General features: G+C 40.2%; 1 protein-coding gene across 4 annotated transcripts; it reads left to right on the top strand.

Moving 5' to 3' along the window:
• The first annotated feature begins 243 nt into the window (after positions 1-243).
• On the top strand, positions 244-16,498 carry SLC45A2 (solute carrier family 45 member 2). Of its 4 annotated transcripts, none has more exons than XM_057431146.1 (7): positions 244-824; positions 1,913-2,089; positions 4,912-5,237; positions 8,890-9,033; positions 10,485-10,608; positions 11,534-11,739; positions 14,228-16,498. In XM_057431146.1, the coding sequence occupies exons 1-7, from the start codon at positions 332-334 to the stop codon at positions 14,450-14,452; spliced, it is 1,695 nt and encodes a 564-aa protein (XP_057287129.1). In that variant the 5' UTR covers positions 244-331; the 3' UTR covers positions 14,453-16,498. The 4 variants fall into 4 exon arrangements, with proteins under 4 accessions (XP_057287129.1, XP_057287132.1, XP_057287131.1 ...); XM_057431149.1 differs by having other exon boundaries at positions 4,912-4,997; XM_057431148.1 differs by having other exon boundaries at positions 10,544-10,608; positions 14,228-14,421.
• The last annotated feature ends 1,795 nt before the right edge of the window (positions 16,499-18,293 follow it).

Genomic DNA, 18,293 nt, shown 5'->3' on the forward strand with positions numbered 1-18,293 from the left:
GGAAACCGGAATTCTGGTTGGTGTTCATGTTTGTGTAACTGAGAGATGAGGGTTCTGTATTCTTGGCATCACTGTCTTAACAGCAGTGAGGAATAGCTTTGTGGCAGGCTAATCCTGTGCCATTCCCGCGTGATGTATGTTCCCATTATATGTGTGTTTCATGCTTAAACAGTAATTAGTTGTGGATAGCTGGGAGCTTTGCAGACGCCCAGGAGCTCAGATCTGCTCAAGTTAACACATCTCCCCGCCCCCTTCCTTGCATAACTTGCGATCACAGAGCCATGAAAGTATGTGAGTCCCTCCCCCAGCACAGCCTGATCCCACCCGGCATATGACCTGGGCTCCATGTCAGCCAGAGCGGGCAGCACTGACTTGCCAGCGTGCCGCACATAGCCAGGGCAATCACCTTCACAGAAGAGAGTTTCTACCCGCTTTCGAGGTGGCCGAGGCAGACATGGATAGCACCAAAGAAGAGGAGGCTCTGCTGCAGTCTGTGAGGAGGGCTGGAGCCACAGTGCCAAGGAAGCGAGCGGTGGGAAGGCTGGTCATGCACAGCATGGTGATGTTCGGCCGGGAGTTCTGCTATGCCGTGGAGGCCGCCTTTGTCACGCCGGTGCTGCTCAGTGTAGGGCTGCCCAAGAACCTCTACAGCCTGGTGTGGCTCATCAGCCCTATCCTGGGCTTCATGCTGCAGCCCGTGGTAGGTTCAGCCAGTGATCACTGCACCTGTAGCTGGGGCAGGAGGCGACCTTACATTCTGGGTCTGGGCATCATAATGCTGTTAGGCATGGCTTTGTACCTCAATGGGGACATGATGATCTCAGGTGAGTGAGGGGCATACACTGTGCTGACAGACAAAACTCATCCTAGCTTTTTGAATCAGAAAGAAAAGAGGGGTTCGTTTTTTCTCATGTTAAAATTGGGTACAGTGTTGCTTAGCTGCATTGAAGGAGCTGGGGAGCACTAAAATCTTAATATCTGTTGAATTCCAACACTGTGTTACGTACCCTATACACAGTGTTCTGTAGTTTGTGCATGTGATTACAGTATGTTGCATGTTGTGTGGTCGCCTGATCCGTTTGTGTAAGTAGAGCACTGCTTAGGCCCACAGAAGTTTTTATGAGCTTAAATCTACTTCGTTAAATTAAGCAATAAATATTGTCTGTGTGACATAATACTAATTCAAACTGAATAACTTTTAATCCCTATTTTAGATGGATGACCATTTAAAATACATATCTTTAATTGGTGGAGCAGTGATTTGACTCAGAACTATGTTATGCTGGTGAATTACAGAAATTTGCAATTCCTTGGAAGCCATGTTGCACCTGGAATGTGCAGAATTGAACAGGAATGACATCCCTAGATGCTGCTGTATTTCAGCTTGCGATGTAGTTCTCAGTCGATGGAAAGCTGTTACTGTCACTATGACTTGGCAGAGAGGGGAGGTGTATGTTTTTGTGCATTGATTTATTCTCTCTTCCTGATAATCACTGGTGTCAAATAAACTTTTATTCATCTGCCCGAAGAGTTACAGCCAATTCTTGATTATCTACAATGATGGAAGAGTGGGGCAAATAGAATACAGCAAAAAAGGACTGCAACGTGCATGTATGTAGTCTACCAGAGCATGCCATGGAGATGCAAAGGAGTAGATTAAGGCTAGTGATGCTCTTGATCATGGAGCTTGCAGTACCCTGACCTTATGCTGACTCAAAGTAGTAAGTCAACCCAGCACAGCTCAGCACTGCACTCAGTTATCCTACTTCTCTGATGGGATTCTGGTATCAACACAAACTCTCTTTTGCATAGCTAAGCATTGTTTAGATTTGCAGGTATCAGGAAAGATAAAATGTGTTTTTGCAGAACATGGTACTGTTGCTGTCAGAATGAGGGTGTTTTTCTTTTGTAGCTTTCATCGGTGAGAGACAAAAGCAGCAGACGTGGGCAATAATCATTACCATGCTGGGAGTAGTGCTTTTTGATTTTGCAGCTGATTTTATTGATGGCCCCATCAAAGCATATTTATTTGATGTCTGCTGTCATGAGGATAAAGAGAAAGGTCTGCATTACCACGCCCTCCTCACAGGTACTCAGATCCCTTCTTTTCCTCCCTCCTTCTCAAAGAGGGAAGGTAATTGCATGGATTTTATCCTCCCTGTGTTTCTAATATTGAATGAACTGATCATCTGATCCCGCACTTCAGTCACGAGTCTTTTGTTGCTGAGTTTTCACTGCTCCAGAGAACAGGACTTGTGATTGCTGCTACAGGAACTCTGCTGCAGAAGGCTGCAGGCATAAACATTTACAGCAACATAACCATGATTTAAGTAAGAGCAATTAGTTATTTTAAAAAGTGAAGTAGCGTTTATTCATCATTCTGATTTTTGTCAAAGTTTTTTGTGGCGTAAAAAGGGATTTAACTTGTTTCCTTGCCATAGCACTTAAGAATAACATTTTTGACTTGGAATGTGACATAGAGCAAGAGCTGCACAAACCAGAACAGTTGATTTCCATTCTTCAGCAGTGTTCCAGTATGTGCTTTCCTGTATAGAAATAGGAATTCTGTGTAAAATTCAGAACTTCACAACTTCCACAAAATACATCTAACTGGCTCAGTGCAGGGCTTTGCATATGAAGTGAGAGCTTCAATTGCCTTTATACGTGTTTGAAATGTTGCTGAATTACAGAAGGAAACCTTCTGCACTACGTCCACATTAAGAAGATGCACAGGGAAGACATGTAAGGCTGTGTACCTGTAATGTGGATCAGGAGGCACTTTCAGCATGTCTTGAAAGCAGTCACTGTAAAAGGAGTAGACAAAAAGCAGACTAGATGAGAAGTCATGCAATCTGTGTTGATGCAGAGTTTTGTGCCTGTTGAGCCAAACCAAGAGCAGAAGGCATGTAGATTCAGTGACAGTTACTGTAGTTGAGGAGGGAGGTGCGGTAGCTATTGACATTGGGCATTTAAAATAGCTGTGTCCAGGAACACAGATTATAAGGGAATCTTAAAGCCATAAGGAATTAAATCAGTATTATCCACTAGAAACTGACATCAGATTTTTAACAATCACTTGTTTGGACAGAGAGGGGAGTCATTCTCTATGTACATTCTTCCTGTCAGCAGAACTCTGGTTGCAATTTTTACTTGGATAATAGGAAAAAGGCTTGATTTCCACATTTGCAGCCACAGATTTAGCTGATCCATCTGTATACTGAGCTGTGAAAAGGGATGTGGGACAAATAACATCAAAAAAGAGTGGAACAGATTGCATTATTTGGTCCAGCACCCTGTGCCATTTACCTTATGGGTAATTACCTACCCTATTCTTGAAATCTTCCCTCAACAGGGGTTCTGCAGCCCTTCCAAAGCAGTTGGTTCCAGCACTTCACTGGCCTGTTATTAAATAGTTTCCTCTAAAATCTAATCTTAATAACCATTGCCTACAATTTACATTTATCATTCCTTGTTCTACCCCTACTAGACACAAACAGCAATCTTCCCATTTCTTTTCTAGCTTTCATTTTAGCTATTATTTTGTTTCCTTGATTTAGTTCCCTCTTTTTGTGCTACACATTTTCAAGATCTTGCTCTCCAATTTGTCTTCAATTTAAAGTTTGAACATGAAACTGTAGCTTTGCAGTTATGAAACTTATGACCACTGAGACGTGGAAGGAAGAGCCCACATATCCAACACACAGAACTCAGACTGCATTCCAATGTGATCGTTACTTTTTGTGAAAACAGCATGCAAAGACAGCCTCAAACATCAAACATCAGCTCTGTGCAAACATTTAGTGTAGGTTTCCTTCAAAAAGTTGACAGCTTAATAGCTCTTCATGAGAAGAAGCAAGGATACAGTCCCCTGTAAAATGCAGGACACAATGAAGAAGGGCCATAATTACACCCAAGAGGGAAAAAAGTACAGAAAGCCCAGAATGAAATCAAAATCACAGGTTTTGCAGGTGAAGCAAATGTAGGTCCTGTTGATTTTTGTTAGACAGAATGGTTCTGCCATACGTTGTCTTCAGTTCTCCTAAGCAGAATAGAAATGCTTCCAATAAGTCCTTCAAATGCTTCTATCCTGCTTAACTCCAATGACCTGCAGAGCCACCTGGTTAAAAGGGTGTCACGACACTACAGAGCTGCTTTCCCTTCCAGAGCTCTGTTCTGTATGTAACAGTGTGTGCTTTCTTATGCTTCTGAAACTGTGTGAGCACAAAAAGAACAAAATGAAGAAATCATAAAAACAACCCGACTGAGCGCTGGTTTTACTAGTCTCAAGACACAAGGCAGCATTCTCATTTCACCTTTTATCATAAATTTTCTGAAAAAATCAGTAAATGGAATTACACATTTGTATTTTATTAGTTTTGTTTTCTGCATGGTGAGGCACTTGGATTTTGGTAACTACAAAACAATGCTTTTAGTTTTATTTCTTTTAAGAAATACTCACATGGAGAGACTATTTCTGTTTAGATTCACCTCTATAAAAAAACTTTTATGAAGTCTGAACTATAGATAGTCTTGATGCAATTTAAAAATGTTTGGGTTTTTCATGAACTCTTTTAGTATAAATTTCAGTAGAATTTTATAAACTCACTGTTTCAAAGAAAGAAACTTGGAAGAGTCAAGAAAAGAGATGGAAGTCCATGTTACTGTTTCTTAAGGCATGTTTTTGAGAGTTCTGTGCTCCAGAGCTGAGGAGATTTCTCAAGAGATGTTTGGTAATCACGTCATGTATGTGGTTAGCTCAGTATTCCTATTTCTTGTGATTAATATCTGAAGAGTGATTATTCAGCCATTTCTAGAGGGGGTCACATGTTGAGAGTACTGTGTACTATTTGTTTTATCAACTCCAGTGGACCTTATTTCTCCTTTTTTCCCCTTTTTTTCCCACCCTTGCAGGTCTGGGAGGAGCCCTGGGTTACCTGACAGGTGCTGTGGACTGGGGGCAGATTATGCTGGGATATTCCTTGACATCGGAATTCCAGGTGATTTTCTTCTTCGCAGCCTTGGTTTTGCTAATCTGCCTTGCTGTACATCTGCGCAGTATTCCAGAAGTTCCACTCAGATATGAAAATGAAGAGTCAAAGTTCTTGTTGGATGTGACTGAATCCTATAAATACAGCTCCATAGAGGAAGAAATCAAGAATGGGTACTTAAAATCAACATGTACTGAAATAAAGGCTGAAGCTAAACCAGGGAAATGTGCTGTTACATCAGACATGGGGGTAAGTGCAGAGGTGGTTTTGTAAGCCATGTCATTGTATCCCTGGAATATTAAAGCCTGCTTTCTTTTCTCTTTATATATTGTTTTTTAAGTTATGAAGTATTTCCAGCAAGAGGTACAAGGCAAGCTAGTCCTGATGCTTTGAACAACTGCTAGATGTGAGGGAGAGCCAGGTTCGGGTTTCTGCTCCGTTTTGGCATCACTCATGTGAATTTTGTCAAAAGGATCTACTTTGACCTTTAAATCTGATAGAGTTAATGTCAAATTGTGGGCAAAGACTAAAGAAAATTAATCTTTGATATAAGTCTGTAGCTCCCACTGAAGTCCACATGCTTTCATATGTAGCACATGTGAAGTGTTTGTTCCTTGGTCTAGCAAATGGGTTTGCTGCTGCCTAACACATCATTAAGGATTTGTTGACAGTAATTTGTCAGTATTGTGTTTAAAATTGCCACTTTTACAGCAATGCTAGGAGAGGTTTAGTTTTATTTTGAAGTTATGTTGTTAGCTGTGTCTTTGGCAGAACTTTTAGGTGAAAGAGAATAGTGAGTACTTTCAGATCATCACTGTTCCTTTATCCTGCTGCATTTTTATGAGAGATGCTTCAATCTAAGGCAGCTAGGAAAAGGTGAATCTACCCCAAAAATACCTGGAGAGCACACTTCTAGAATGGTCTTGTGAACAGATGATCATTTTTACTGTTTTGTTGGTGACTTTCAGTGCTAGGAATCCTCACTGGCTCCTATAAGTGATGAAACAGTTCTGCTGTTTTAATTTTACTTCTCATCTCTTGGCTTCATGTGTATCTATCCCTGTCAGGTCTTGATAAATTGGGTAAAAAAATATTGAGACTGTGCAGCTAGTTATAAGTTAGAAACCTAAACTCAAGTTTTAGCTACAAATAAAAGGTATTTATTACCTATTACTAGTTATCATTTTTATTATAATAATACTTGCTTTTCCTAACTCAAATCAAAACATTTCACCAGATGTGAAACAAAGGTAAAATAAAAGATGAACACTGCCTGGTGAGAATGAAAAGAGAGGGGCAGACAGCAAAGCAGCAGTCTGGGGGAGAACATGGCTAGCACACTGTGATGCCATCACTGTTTCCCCACCATAGGCTACCTTGAGCATCCTTCACCAGCGCTGCTCACTCCGAGCACCCTCCAAATTGTCAGAGAAGCTGAGTGCCATTGACTGCTTAGCCCATGTGGGCTCTAAAGAAAGGAAGGTAAATGATGAAAAGAGAGCAGATGCAGTGGAAGCAAGGGGGGAGCTTCTACCTTGGCAAGAACTAATTCCACGGAATCAGTAACATCTGACACCCGAGGTAAAGCTCTGGTGTCCACTGTGGCAAGCTTGTGCCGTTGCCCTCCTCTCTGTATTCTTAGCTGGACAGACTGAGAGAAGCTCAAAGTGCTTTTATCTCTCTCATGTTTCTTTGATGTGCCTGGGCACATTCATATCCTAGACATTCACTGGCTTAATGGTCTGTCTCTTGTGGTACATGTTTTGTGAGTCCATTCATTACTATAATTGCTTCCTTGAAGAAATGGTTTGGCTTTCTGGTTTTCTGTGTCTCTTTTTGCTGCAGGCATCATCTTCTAAATTAAGGGCTGTGCCCTCTACATGCTAATGTAGCTATTAGCTGTAATTAGCATGATTATTAATGAGATTTGACCTGTTACACTGTTCATAGTGATTAGACTTTTGTTCTTTAGTATGGTGCCAGATTACTCAGGATCTACTGCCATAAAACCCAAGTTAGATTGAGTCCTCTGTACCCCTTAAGAACCATCTTAGGCCTTGAGCTGTAGTGATTTTGTAGATCAAATAAGTTGTCATTGTGAGCTTTTGCAGGATAAGGTACTTAAATGGAGACAAACTTCAGCATCCCATTTAAATTAGTGTCAGCTTTGTGTGGTGTTGTGTACTAAATATGTGCATTAAACTTCAGATTCCATTTCCACTCTCTAAAACACCTAAATAGGAAGCAAGCATTTCACCTAGCTGTCAAACTACTGTTTGTAATTACAGCAGTATCCTTTTCTAGTTCCCTGTCCTTAACACTTTGATTGCAAAGGCTATTTTAAAGAACTGTGTGGAAAAGCTGAACGAATTAAATAATCCAAGTCAAATGATAATAATTACTTTGAAATAGCATTAGTGAGTCAACATGGATTTTTCTTCTTTTTGTTGTTTTTTGATAATGTAGAAGAATAGAAAGCTTACTCCATTTAAAAGGGACAGAGGTGCCAAGAGAAATTCCAAGGGATTTGGACAATATGCAGTTCAAGGTAAAAGTCAGCAACTTGAGTTTTGTCATTACTGTGAGGATTAAAAACCTCCCACTGGAGCAAGTAATTTCCAACTTTGTATGTGCTGATTATTCATAGAGTAGCTTGCAGCATAACCTAGTTCAAAGGAGAGCAGAACTGTGAAAAGTAGAACATTGATGGAAAAAATGAAAAAAAAATCCATTATCTTACAGCAAATTGAAGACAAAATTCATCTTAACAGTAATGAACGGAACTTTTACAATTCTTTCACATTTCCCCTTACCATCTCTCCCAACACTTTTGCCTCCAAACATCACTAAAGGAAATTGGAAGAGTTCCATCATGCACAGATAATATCTTTTCTTTTCTCTGAAAGCAAAGAGCCATGAGGAGCTTTACACCAGTAAGAATTATATGTCACAAATGCCTGACATCAAGCACACCTACAGCACTAAAAAAAAACTGAAGTAATACAAGTGATGTTATGAATATGACTGGAAAAGATACTGAGAGAGGGCTTTGGGCACAGGACTCAGACAAGGAGTAGGGAGATAAGGTTGGGCATTAGAAGTGATGAGATACTTTGGTTTTCCCCATCAGTGGAATTTGTTACGTTTTGATTTTGGAATTACTTATTTCTGCTGTGGGATGAGGTCTTCAGGCGCTGGAGCTCACGTTCTCTGGGAGCTGGGATTTTGAGTGGCGCTGCATCTCCTGTGATGTATCATAGCCTCTCCCTGCTTCATGGAGGGGAGAACAGTGGAAATCTCATCATATGCCAGAATAGTGAAATTTTCTGGGCGATGGAATGGGAATGAGAAAGGTGTAGTCCATGACTCATACACCATCAGAAATGGTGTAGTCCATGACTCATACGTTTTAATTCTCAGGAAGTATTTTCAGTTTCATTTTTTCTGTGGCATCTTTAAATTTTCAATGTAAAGTTGATGGTCTCTGTATTTTTTGTTTCTGGTTTTGTTTTGGTTTGTTCTGGGTTTTTTGTTTGTTTTGGGATTTTGGTTTTTTTTTGAAACTCCATTGATTTATTTTGGCAGAAAATTTTCACTTGGTTCTACAGGTAAATAATAATCCCACTCAGTATCCTACAGCAAGAAATGTTACATCTTTGCTGATATACCTCAGCTCTCTCAGTCTTTGTGAATCGTTCAGATGGCTTTACTAGGCAAGGGCTCTACAAATCAAATTTATACTGAAGGACTTTCAGCACCCAAGCAACTTTTCCTAGCAGAGAATAAAAATCTTTGGGAGTTTACCAATGAAAAGATGTCAAGGTCATCTCCATTTGCTGTCAGCTATTTTATTAGCCTTCAGGGCAATAATACAGTATTATTGTTAAATACTTGCTTCCAGGATCAAAGGCGGATGACCCTTAAATCACTCTTGAAGACACTTTTAAACATGCCATCCCACTATCGGTGTCTGTGTGTGAGCCACCTCTTTGGATGGATGGCTTTCCTGTCCAACATGCTCTTCTTCACGGATTTCATGGGACAGGTAAAAGTGTAAAATCCTCTCACTTCTCATTCTTCTTAGCATCTTCTCCTCCACTGGAAAGAAATGAGACAGTGTTATTATTCTGGGGAAGTGGCAGATCCAGTTTCATCTGGATGGCTCAATAGGAGTTTTGTGAAACAGCTAATTGATCTCAGACCCCCCATTCTGACCCAGTCTGTTGGATCTTTGAGGAAGACCTTTTGGCATTTGTAAAGCTATTTGTGTTTATTTATCTATTCCAAATGAGCTCTTCCAAACACATCCATTCTCTGCTTTGGCTTTGGAGCTGTTCTGGGGTGGGCAGGTTTCCTAACTAAAGTACTGCTGGTGCTGCTCTCGTGTAGCCAGCCTTGCCCTGGTGTGGGCACTGTGGGCACAATGTGTTTACTTGCACTGCAACCTCCCCAGCCTCAGGCTCTGATTGCAGCTCCTTGTACACAGTAAGCTGCTGCTTTGCAGCTGAAACCTCTTGTCTCCTTCAATTTGGCTGTCCCTGGCACCCCTCCTTAAACCTTTCCCTGAGCCCCCTCTGCCAGCAATTATTTGCCTTCATGCTACCCAGTGGTCCCTTTTCTACATCATTCCCAGGCAGTAAGACTGTATGTCCCTGCCTGTGAATCTAGCCTATATGGTCCTGTCTGCCTCCTTTCTTCCAGGGTACAAATATGCTCCTGGCACAAATCACATTGCCACTTCCTTTTTTTCCCCTGTGCTTTACATGCAGTATTCCCATTTCATTGCCTTTTTCTTGTCTCTGTTGGCAAGAGGAAGGCTTGTTGGTTTTTGTTTTGTGTTTTCCTGCACTGTATATGAGCAAGTGAAAGAAAAAGTTTTGCTTGCCTAGATAAGGAACTGAATGAGGCAATTACTGGGTAGAAAAATGAGTGTGTTGAGGTAAGCCTAAAAGACAAAACAAAAAGCCCAGTTGTAGATAAATTAGGGACAGGATAAGGCAATGTTGTGGTACCTAGCAACAACTAAAACATTGGTATGTTATCAACATTGCTCCTAGACTAAAGCTGAAACAGAGCACTGCACCAGCTACTGAGGAGAAAAATAACTTCCAGCTGAATCCAGGACAGGCAAGAAGGCATAGCTGGAGAGAGAAGAGTGGCAAATGCAACCAAAGAAATAAACCCTTTGGTTTATTCATTTCTTTAAATGAAGCCAAAGAAAAAGTGCAAACAAACCAGTGTAGACTAGACAGTCCAGGAAAAGGCAAAGAATAAGAAACGAGGAGAAGCCTGGGATGTGACAGTCTGGGAGAAATCAGTGCGACACCTGGAGAGCTGTGAAAGGATGTTAAGGCATTTCTTAATTGATTTCTTGGGTGCTAACTATCCTGCCTAACAAGGATGAGGCCCTGTGTTGGCCACTCTGTTCCCTTAAGAAGGAGGTATTATATGTATGCAGTCATCCTTGCCTTCTGTGATCTTTGTGGTCTCTTTCAGGTTGTATACCATGGTAGTCCTTATGCTCCTCATAACTCCACGCTTTACCTTTCCTACAGAAAAGGAGTAGAGATGGGATGCTGGGGGCTGTGCATCAATGCAATTTCTTCCTCAGCCTATTCTTGTAAGTACCCAGCAATGCACTCCAACACTGTGTTTTTAAATAATTTTTAACTGTGTGCTGTTTGCCATTGTTTGAAAAATAATGTGATGTCAAATTAACTGTTTTCTTCCCACATTAAAACTTTGAGAAGCGTTATTAGACACTCATATGTTGGTTCATGACATTGTGATGAGGGGTCACTTTGGGAAAAGGCATTGTTCTGCATGTTCAGACCCTGAATACTGAAAATCAATTGGAAGTTAAATGCCAGACTAAAATGGATGCCGTGGGCATTATTCTGAGATGCTCTGGCACCTAGTAGTGCTGTAGCTGTAGGTTCTTGAAGGTCCTTTTGGCCTCTCCCCATCTGCCTTCCTCATAAAATAAGTCTTTCAGAACGCAGGAGAAATTCTTGCCAGAAGGATGAACCTTGGTCTTCAAAATTATGTGTAAACATGCTAGCACAGTTCCACAGATAGATTTCACTGTAGCTCTTATAAGGGATTATACTTGCGATTTGTGAACTCAATTGAGTAGCTTTGAGAGGGCTGAACTGCATATTTGAAAGAGGCTTGAGGGAAAGCTTTTTTGCTTTTGGAGCCTAACTACAGGCATTTCTGCAGCATCTTTCTCGGGTCAGACAGAGTTTGATGCCAAATGTGCACATTATAATCAAACAGTGGAAATGTCTGAGGTTGTCAATGCGTGCAGTTACTCCAGAATGGTTGTTAACTACTTCTCTGGAGTTGACTATGTCGGAATAAGACTATCCCCAGAGTGAGCAAATATTCTTTGGCAAGTTTATACCTACAGTAATTTGAGGCAATTTCCAGAATGAGTAAGATTATCTCCTTCATTGCATTTTACAAAATAAAACACCCTAAAGGAATTTCCTGATTAAATGTGACCTGTTTTATTTTATCAGGCTTTTCACTTTCTTTCACAGACATACAGAAAATTCTCCTGCCACACCTAGGATTAAAGGGACTTTATTTCATCGGATACCTACTTTTTGGATTGGGTACTGGATTAATTGGCTTGTTTCCCAACGTCTATTCCACTCTGGCTCTATGTTCCCTCTTTGGCATCATGTCCAGCACTCTGTATACAGTGCCATTCCACCTCATTGCAGAGTATCACAGGGAAGAAGAGGTGAGTTCAGTGCCTAAGGAAGGATAAGTTTACATGCGTCTGGGTCTGTTTAGTCTATTTTGGGAGAAAACAGGATAGAACTGGTGAGTAGCGTTTGATTTTAATTTCAAACTATTTATAATGACACACATTATGAATGGAAAGTTTATGACAGAGAGAAGTAAAGCCCCAGCTCCAAACTCTCCAAACAGTCCTGCAGTGAGACAGATCATTATGTACCCTCAGAACTGAAACAAAGTCAATAGCATGAGTTCAGGCAGTAAGCAGATGACAAGGCTTCACTTGGGCTGCCTTCAAGTGGCCCCCCTTCCACCTCTGTCAGTTGAGGAGGTGACTTCTGAGTTCCTAAGGTTAATAACTACACTGTAAAGGCTGGAAGCATTTTTAGTTAACTGCAAAGTGTTACAAAAGCTGTTAGCTAATAAAGATGTGAAATTCAAGTACAAACAGTTTTACATAGTTCAGTATTAAATTATATACCGCTTTTTCATTATCTCTCTAAATGTCAGGGATTGATTTTTGGTCCTCTACAGCATGAAATACTGTTTCCAAGGAAAGTCTGGAAAAGTTTGCGTTCCTTGTATTATGTTTCTGGGTACAGCAGGATCTTCACATCTTGTAAAGCTCTTTAATGGAAAAGTTCTCTCAAGTCTCCTAAGTTAGTGAGAAAGCTGGAAACAAGAAGGTTAAGGAGAGCTGGGAGGACTTAGGAAAATTCTGTTTCTGTCTGGGGACATTCAACAAAATTAACAAAATCAACAAAATTAATAAAGAAAGTTGAACTGTTGAAAAACAACATAGTAACAGCTGAGACCAGCTCAGGGCTAGATCAAGTCCTTGAGAACATGCCGTCCTGTTCTGTACAACTGCTAAGCATCACCATCTGAAGGATGAATGGAAGAAAACTGAATTATTCTACTGGAGGCATCATAGGAGGATGTCTCAATGTGATTAAAAATTGCATAGATCTGAGTCCTAAGTTTTCAGTTAATTTCTCTGTTCCTTCCAACAGAAAATTATATGATGAAGAGTTTTAGAAGGATATAAGAAAGGACAGACAATGACTGCAGTTTAGGGTGAGATCACAACCCTAACCTTTGGGCAGCCAACTCCGAGAGAGGGAATAAAGGCAAAATTCTGCTTCAGAGCTGTTCCAAGACAGAAGTGAAATAAAATACACTGAAGTCTGCATGGACTTTGTATTTAGTAGGCTAATATATTCAAATGTTGCTTGTAAGACAACCAATTGGTCCTTATTTGGAGTAGGGTACTTGCTATGCCATATGTTAAATGATATATAATTCTATATATAAATTATATATATTATATATATATTCTATATTTCTACAACAGAATTAGGTTTAGCACAAATTTTCCATAATGTACAAGATAGACAGAAAAAATATAGAGGCAATATTAACTGCAAGTCTGCATTCATTTACACATTCATATGCTATAGTCAGAACTCCTAGCTCTTTCAGCACTGGGCACAGCCCAGCAAAATAGGTATCATTCAACCAAAAAATGTGTCTGAAACTGGAAATATTTCAGGTATAAGGACTGTGTCGCTCCAGAACAAAGAGCGGGCATTTTCTGTCACTATGCATTCTACCAGAATAATGTGCTGGGCTGTTAAATGATGCTGACATTCCAACTCCTATTCCATGCTGCTGTTCCCTAGTACCCAAGTTCAGTTTTGTCTACTGGATTTGGAAGAGACTGTCTTCAGTACTTTCGAGCTTTATGTGGCAACAGCTAAAAGGCAAAGTAAAAGGTGTCATGAAAAGCAAAAAAAAGCATCCTAATGGTCAAGATTGTTTGGATACCAGAAGACATAATGAACTAAGCTTTTTGGTCTGCTGTCTATATCATAGCAGATATACAGATAATCAGTAATTAATATGGTGTTTGATAGTGTAGAAGAGTCCTAGTCTGGATATCAATTTTCAGATTAATATCCCCCACAGCAAAAAGTTTACATTTAGATTTTACTACTGAACTCCTTTATGTGCTTTGGGCTGTAACTTCAGAGCACAGTACTCCGTTATAATGAATTATGCATTATATGTGCCTGGGACATGGTATGACTCATAGCATCGCTTTGAAGCTCTGCTTCAACCATGAGAGCTGGAGCTAAATTGTACATGATGGGGTGTCCTGTACTGTGAAATGTCAGTTTTCCAGAGCTCAAGTAGATTTGAACTTGAAGGAAATTGCTAATTTTAATTCCTTGAGAAAAGGGATAGAGGGAAAAATTGCAGATGGGAGAAATAGGAAAATCTGGGGAGAACTTGGAAAACTCAGCACCTGTACTATCTCTGTTTGAATTCTGTATGCTCTGTGGTAGAAGTATTAAAAACAGAAGGGAAGCAGACAACTACTGACTTGTCTTGCTGCACCTCAGGGTTGTGACTGTGCATTGGCTGAGAGCTGCGAGTTGTGGGCACCGTCTCATTTCTCTGGGTTTTTATTTTGTGTTTATTTGCAGGGCCTGAAGCTGCAGGATGGGGAACAAGCTGGACAGCATGGGCGAGGGAAGGGCATTGACTGTGCTGCTCTCACCTCCATGGTCCAGCTGGCTCAGATCATCCTTGGTGTGTGCCTGGGGCTCTTGGTCAGTGTTGCTGGCAGCACTGTCACTGTGATTTCAGCATCTACAGTGGCACTGATTGGCTGCTGCTTTGTTGCTTTTTGTGTACACTATGTGGAGTAGAACCGTGTGAAGTGATTGGAAGGAAGCTCCCCAGGGCAGCATTTTCTTTCTGGGCCAGTAGCACTGGTGCTGTTGCTGTGCTGATACTGCTGCACATCCTTCTCACTTACCTCCTTGGAGCGATTGCAATTCCAGAGCTTTACTAAATGGAGACTGGTTAAAACTGGTTGCTTATTGCCTCAGATTTAAATCTTACATATTTTGACTGCTTTGTTACTTCATTCCTGCTGACCTCAGTGTATGAACATACTATTACACATGACAATGTGTGCCCATGGTAACTCAATGTCCTACATGAGGAGTCATTACAAAACTCCTGTCCTGGGTTCGGGACAACTCCTCATTACAGATTTGTGGAAATTAACAGAGAAAGTATGTCACAAACTGAAAAAGTAGTAGAAATGGACAGCTAGGAAGAAAGTTGTTATTTATCTTGTTTTTCAAGTATCTTAAGTTTGGGGATATTCCTTCCGGTAGTCAAGAGCTGCAGGAGGATCAAACAGAGGCCATGCAGGATGCAATTGCATTATGTTTAGTAGTAATGTTAGTAGTAAAGATCAGTTAATTCTCAGCTACTGTCAAAAGCAGGTTTGAGTGTTCAAGATGACTGGAATATAAAAAGATTGAAGCCAGTTGTTTAAAAGCATAACTGTAAAGTAATTATTTTATGCTGGATCCTGCTGCTTCTACATAAATCAAATGAAAGTACTGATGGAGCTTGTCATGAATGTCTGCCCAAGGCTGGTCTGCAAATCCACGTGTAGGCACCTAAACAATCCATCTATGGGAAACAGGTGCTATTTCTTCCTTCTTAAAAAGCTGGCCTCTTGACTTTGATACTGTAATTGAAAAAATAAACTTGGCCAAAATAAGAATTTTATGAATGGTTGTTAAGCCACATAAATCTTGACATCGGATATGACAGTATTTGCTTTAAAGTAGCCTCTCTCTTTTTTCTATTTTCCATCACACATCTAGCTTTGAGTGAAATGACATTTGCTCTTTACAGAATATTGTAAATAAATTCAGTTCTGCAAAGCATTATCAGTAATTATTGTACAGTAGATACTTAAGTCCAGTTATTTGTATTTAATTGCATATGAAGCTTCATTCTTAGTTTTATAGTTTTGCCAGAGTTTCGAAAGCCCTGTGTTCGTGAAGGGATATGCTGCATTTATCCTCTGCTCCCTCCGACCTCAAAACTGTCATATCCATTTGCTATGTTATATGCTAAGCCACTTGAAGCCATCTGCTAATGCAATATCGTTAATGAATGGTGATGCAGAAAGACTGTTGCCAGGTATGATGTTTGTTTGGGTTTTTCAAATGTTGCACATGTATAATCAACACTGTTCAGTCAAATGCACTGTTGAGCTGATCAGCTCTTAGAAGCCCTGCATGATACAGACTGACAACACCACAAATAAATGGTTAGATCTGAGCATGAAGTGGCTCTGCAGAGAGGCACCAATTTCATCCTTTTTCTGTGTTTTCAAGAGCAGAGCGGGTCATTTATTCTAAGGAGGAAAAAAAAAAAAGCTCCCCTAGATAAGCTCTTATTAATTATAACAAGCTTATGGAAGCTCCAGATACCTTTTGCTGATGATGATTGTGTCTCCACTGTCAGTGCAGGCAAACCTTATGATTCTTCACAGCTCCTTTAGCCTGCCTTATGAAGAAGCCACATTTTACGGTTTCTTTAATTTTATGGCCCTTCATGAGCCCATCTAATGTCACACCCATGGAAGAGAAAAGCTTGGAAAAGACTCAGCCTCTGCACTGTGCTTGAAACACATTGTAGGTGCTGATATGGCTGGAGCACAACCATGACAAACACAAGAAGGTCAGAAAAGTCTTCTCAATTCACTTTATGCCATCGTTAACCCACTAACTTCCATTAACTCAGTATCTTCTGGGAGATGGAATTTTAAGGGAAGAGAGAGGCTTTTGCAGAGCCATAAAAATAGAGAAAGGAGGAGGTCATCTTGTTTTATAGGACTGCAGGACTAGAAGCACCTACGTTTAAATAAAATTTGTTTAATTTCAGTTTATGCCTATTGCCTCTTTTCCATTCCCTGGACAACACTGAGAAGGTCCTGGTTCCCTCTTCTTTAACCTCCATCCCCATCAGCTATATACCCATATTGAGAAGATCCTCCTGAGCCTTCTTATCTGCATGCTGAACAAACCCAGCACTGTCAGTTTATCCTTGCACAGCAGATGCTCCAGGCCGTCCACTGTGTAAATCCATGTCACAGGTGCTGAGGTCGTAAAGCTCAAATTGCAATGTGAGGCTGGGAAAGGAACTTTGCAATGTTTACCTATATCTTTGTCAGTATTTTCTTTGAGGTTTAACACCATCAGAACATTAATATTTGAATGGTCAGTGACATCTCTGCTTTCCCTGCTATCTTACACAGAGAAAGCTGGCATTTATTCAGGCCCACTGAGTGACAGAAGATCTGTAGCAGCATAACAAAATTGTGAACCTGCTGAGAAAGAAGAGATGTGACCATCATATATATCAATACTTTTATTTACAAATTTATTCAGAGAGGACTGTCTCAGGAACTCACATTATCATCTTTCTCATGATGTCTCCTTTTAAAATTCACTGCATGCTACAGAACACAGAACAGAAGTCAGTTTTGCTTTGGAAATCTCTCCATAAAAACATCCTATTCTGTTTCTGAGACTTCAAAAGAATATCTTTCTTAATTGGTCTTTGTCAAAATAGCAAGCAGACAAAAAACTAGGTACAATTTAAAAAACAGTGTTTAAACCAGAAAAAAATATGGTATGGTGGTGTTCATTCTGAAGTCTAAAATGTATTTCAGGTGTTCCTGAAAAAAGTCTAAGATGTTACTGATTCATGAGAAAGGATAAAGTATTTCTTTCAACAATAGAAATGTTAAAAATATTAAAGGCATTGAAGAACTGTACTATATTGCTACTAATTTAAGAAGTTTTACCTTTTCTGTCCTTTTACACTAGTTCAGGACTTATACTATCAATATGATCAGTTATTGTACTTAATATCAGCTTTTATTGCAGTGAGTTTTGAAGTTAGAATTAACCTGGGTCTTACCTTTCTTACCTGGTTTTATTTCCAAATACATCAAGTAAATGAAGATCTTCTCTATATCATAGTTATGCAAATAAGAAATCTTGAAATAACCAGTGCCTCCTCCCTGCCGCTTTAACAGAACTAGTCGTGGCTGAATGAAACAAGGCAGGAAACAAGTCTGCCACCGTAACACTTCCCTTTTTATTTCTCCTATGAATGCCTGCCACTTATTCCCATTTACCAAGAAGGCATATCAAGCAAGCAAACACTTCAAGAAGTTTCAGTTCTCTTGTTTAAAGGACTTCAGTGTCAGTAACTGCACAACTGAGATGAGGGTTGTAGCTTGTTTGGTTTTTTTTCAGTGTTCATTCTGTCTTTCACAGATCTCATTCAGTTTCAACTTCACTGATAAAAAGCAACTCAGGTGGTTTGTGGGGGACACCTTTCTTCCAGGTAAACTACACAAGTCAGGATGATTCACAGGTGTCTTTGCCTTGGCAGAACTCTCAGCTTTGGCCCTGGTCCCCATGAATCAGTACCAGTCCCTGCAGCATGACAGAAGATAGGGAGAATGGTGTAAATGGGAGATATGCAGTGATGACATTTGATATTTCTCAAGTGTAGAGGGATTGCTTCATGGAGGAAAAGGGGTATCTGCTGTAAAATGTCTTCAAATTATTTTTGGCATGATAAAGCTGTAAAAAATTATCTATAAACCAAAACTTTCCCCTCTAAGTTTCCAGCATTCATTTCTCATTCCCTAGCTGCTCCTTC

Source organism: Pezoporus wallicus, unplaced genomic scaffold, assembly GCF_028554395.1.
Source record: "Pezoporus wallicus isolate ANWC-B61680 ecotype Strahan unplaced genomic scaffold, APGP_CSIRO_Pwel_v1 contig_8692, whole genome shotgun sequence".
Taxonomy (NCBI): Eukaryota; Metazoa; Chordata; class Aves; order Psittaciformes; family Psittacidae; genus Pezoporus; species Pezoporus wallicus.